The 3,667-nt window shown below is 42.9% G+C and overlaps 1 protein-coding gene across 1 annotated transcript; it reads left to right on the top strand.

Annotated features, from left to right (window-relative positions):
* The first annotated feature begins 2,417 nt into the window (after positions 1-2,417).
* Positions 2,418-2,918, top strand: LOC114111687 (histone H2B-like). The gene has a single exon (XM_027963485.1). The coding sequence runs from the start codon at positions 2,418-2,420 to the stop codon at positions 2,916-2,918; it is 501 nt and encodes a 166-aa protein (XP_027819286.1).
* Positions 2,919-3,667: the final 749 nt, after the last annotated feature.

The following is a 3,667-nucleotide window of genomic DNA, read 5'->3' as shown; positions in this document are numbered from 1 at the left end:
CTGATATGTTCATTGAATTTCTGAATTTACAAATGTGAAACACAGCTCATTAAAATATCTAATGAATTCTGTTTCTTAAAATGACTTCCTACTTAATATATGTATTATATTTAGGTCTTTAGTCCATTTTGAGTTTATTTTTGTATATGCTGTTAGAGAATGTTCCCATTTTACTTTGCTATCCAAAATGTAGCTATCCAATTACCCCAGCACCACTTCTTGAAGAGATTGTCTTCTCTCCACTGTATATTCTTGTCTTTTTTATTATAGATTAATTGACCATAAGCATATAGGTTTATTTCTGGGCTCTCTCTTCTGTTCCACATGTCTGTTTTTGTGCCAGTGCTATACTGATTGGATTAATGTAGTTTTCTGATATAGTTCAAAGTCAGGGAACCTGATTCCTCCAGTTCTGATTTTCCTTAAGATGGTTTTGGTGATTCAGGGTCTCTCATCTTTCCATACAAAATTTAAAATTGTCTGTTCTAGTTTTGTAGAAAATGCCCAGGTATTTTCATAGCAATTGTATTGAGTATGTGGATTGCCTTGGATAGCATGTTTATTTTAACAATATGAATTCTTCCTATCCATAAACAAGGTAAACCTTTCCCTCTGTTTGTATTATGTTCACTTTCCTTGATCAGGGTCTTATTTTTTTCTAAGTACAGGTCTTTCACCACCTTCAGTTCAGTTCAGTTCAGTTGCTCAGTCGTGTCCAGCTCTTTGCAACCCCATGAATTGCAGCACGCCAGGCCTCCTTGTCCATCACCAACTCCCAGAGTTCACTTAGACTCATGTCCATTGAGTCTGTGATGCCATCCAGCCATCTCATCCTCTGTCGTCCCTTTCTCCTCCTGCCCCCAATCCCTCCCAGCATCAGAGTCTTTTCCAATGAGTCAACTCTTCGCATGAGGTGGCCAAAGTACTGGAGTTTCAGCTTTAGCATCATTCCTTCCAAAGAAATCCCAGGGCTGATCTCCTTCAGAATGGACTGGTTGGATCTCCTTGCAGTCCAAGGGACTCTCAAGAGTCTTCTCCAACACCACAGTTCAAAAGCATCAATTCTTCGGCACTCAGCCTTATTCACAGTCCAACTCTCACATCCATACATGACTACTGGAAAAACCATAGCCTTGACTAGACGAACCTTAGTCAGCAAAGTAATATGTCCGCTTTTGAATATGCTGTCTAGGTTGGTCATAACTTTTATTTCAAGGAGTAAGTGTCTTTTAATTTCATGGCTGCAATCACCATCTGCAGTGATTTTGGAGCCCCAAAAATTAAAGTCTGATTCTGTTTCCACTGTTTCCCCATCTATTTCCCATGAAGTGATGGGTCCAGATGCCATGATCTTCATTTTCTGAATGTTGAGCTTCAAGCCAACTTTTTCACTCTCGTCTTTAACTTCCATCAAGAGGCTTTTTCGTTCCTCTTCACTTTCTTTTTAGGTACGTTTATTTCTAGGTGTTTTATTTCTCTCTTTTTTTATTCATTTTCTCTCACCCTAGTGGCTTTTCAGCAATAAGAGTGATCATTTTTTGAGAAATAACCACTATAAATCATTAATCAATTCCAGTATGTGTGGTATTTGGGGGACCTAAATAATGTTTAAGAAAACAATTTATAATTTGCAAAATGTTAAATATTTTTAGTGTGTATGTGTAAGTATTCTTATTTCTGTTTGTGTTCTGTATTTGGAGAATGGGATTCTGTCATTCTCTTCATACTGATCATTGGTTTTGATAAATTTTGGAGATAATAGCTGTTCATTTAATTCCTATGATTTTCAGGAGCACTCTGCTGAGGAAGCCAGGGCATTCTGCTCATGCCACTGTAGGTCAACCAGGAGAAGATTCTGTGTTGGAGTAAATTGTCCACCAAGTGACCTGAGTCACTCTGATGCCTGAAAGAGCTGGAACTATGGAGGTCTGTCATACTCTCTCAGGAAGCTTTAACTGATTATTTCATTTTTCAATTTAGGTGACTTTCACTGAGTTTGACTGAAAGTGAAAGTGAAGTCACTCAGTCGTGTCCGACTCTTTGCGACCACATGGACACCAGGCTCCTCCACCCATGGGCTTTTCTAGGCAAGAGTACTGGAGTGGGTTGCCATTTCCTTCTCCATGGAATCTTCCCGACCCAGGGATTGAACCCAGGTATCCCACATTGTAGACAGACACTTTACCATCAGAGCCACCAGGGGAGTTTAGCTAACTGGGGGTTAAACACGAGGGAGGGGCATGGCAGGAGTTGGGAGGTGGGACATCCGGTGTCACGTGACATGGGCTGCCATAGTAACAGGCCCCCCTGCCTTGCATCCAATCAGAGATGGACAGTGTCTGTGACGTCAGGGAAAGCCGGGCCTATAAATTCGACCAACGGCCGTCAACGGCCTCACTGTTCTTCTGCGCTGCGCTATGGAGAATGGTGGCTCTACCGTGTCTGCACCATCCTCTGACAGCCATGAGGAAGACGTGATCATCATAGAAACCAGCACCTCCGAAACTGAGCCCTCTGAAATGGAGATGGCGAAAGCCGAGACCTCCAAACCAGAGCCGTATGATGCGGAACCAAGAAAGGCAAAGCAGAAGACAGCTAAGGGCCGCCGTTGCCGTCGCCGCCGCTGCCGTCAGGGCAATTTCTCAAGCTTTGCTACCTATTTCCCTAGGGTGCTGAAGCAAGTACATACAGGCCTGAGTCTTTCCCGTGAGTCCGTGAACGTCCTGGATTCGTTTGTGAAAGATATGTTCGAGCGGATTGCCGAAGAGGCCGGGCGCCTGGCCCACATCAACAAGCGCTGCACCATCATGACCGAAGACATCCAGACAGCCGTGCGTCTTCTGTTGCCTGGGGAGCTCGGCAAGTACGCCGTGTCCGAGGCCACCAAGTCGGTCATCAGATACCACACCTGCAGATGAACTGCCCCAGGACTGTCTGACCATCGCAAACCAGACTTAAGGGTTCTCCCCTTAGGCCCTACATTTAATCTTTAAAACATTTCTACCCCAAAGAAAACATTAAAAACCTCATTAACTTTGCTTCAATATGTGTCGGTTGTGTCATTTTTTCAATGAAAAATCGTGTACTTTTTTCTTAACATATTGCAACTTGTCACTTTCCTAAATGGTTATTTCTATTCGTGGTTTCTCAGTGATTTTAGGGATCTTTATGGTCAAAATTCTTTCCCAAAAAGTTTCATTGGCCTTTTCCATTTTCATTCTCCCGTCTCTATCTAGGTATCATCCAGAGATTTTTATACGGGTATAGCAACTGATAAAGCAAAACCAATACAGTATTGTAAAGTAAAAAAATAAAATTAAAAAAATAATAATAATAAAAAGAAAAAAACAAAAACAAAAAACAGTGTGCTCTTCCCAGGTGGCTCACCAGTAAAGAATCTGCCTTCAGTGCAGGAGTCGCAGAAGAGACAGGGTCCATCCCTGGGTCATAAAGATCCCCGGGAGGAGGGGATGGCAACCCTCTCCAGTATTCTTTCCTGGAGAATCAGTCCCATGGAGAGAGGAGCCTGGTGGGCTACAGTCCATAGGGTCTGCAAAGAGTCGAGCACCACTGAAGCAAGGTAGCACGCAGGCTCACAAAGAGCAGTGTTTGTGTGTGTGTGTATGTGTGTGTGTGTGTGTGTGTGTGTTTGTGGGTGTGTGTGTGT

Source organism: Ovis aries, chromosome X (assembly GCF_016772045.2).
Source record: "Ovis aries strain OAR_USU_Benz2616 breed Rambouillet chromosome X, ARS-UI_Ramb_v3.0, whole genome shotgun sequence".
Taxonomy (NCBI): domain Eukaryota; kingdom Metazoa; phylum Chordata; class Mammalia; order Artiodactyla; family Bovidae; genus Ovis; species Ovis aries.
The sequence above is the reverse complement of the archived record's forward strand: the minus strand, read 5'-3'. Positions and strand labels throughout refer to the sequence as shown.

Coding starts and splice junctions, on each gene's coding strand:
- LOC114111687 (XM_027963485.1), top strand. CDS start 2,418: ATGGAGAATGGTGGCTCTACCGTGTCTGCACCATCCTCTGACAGCCAT.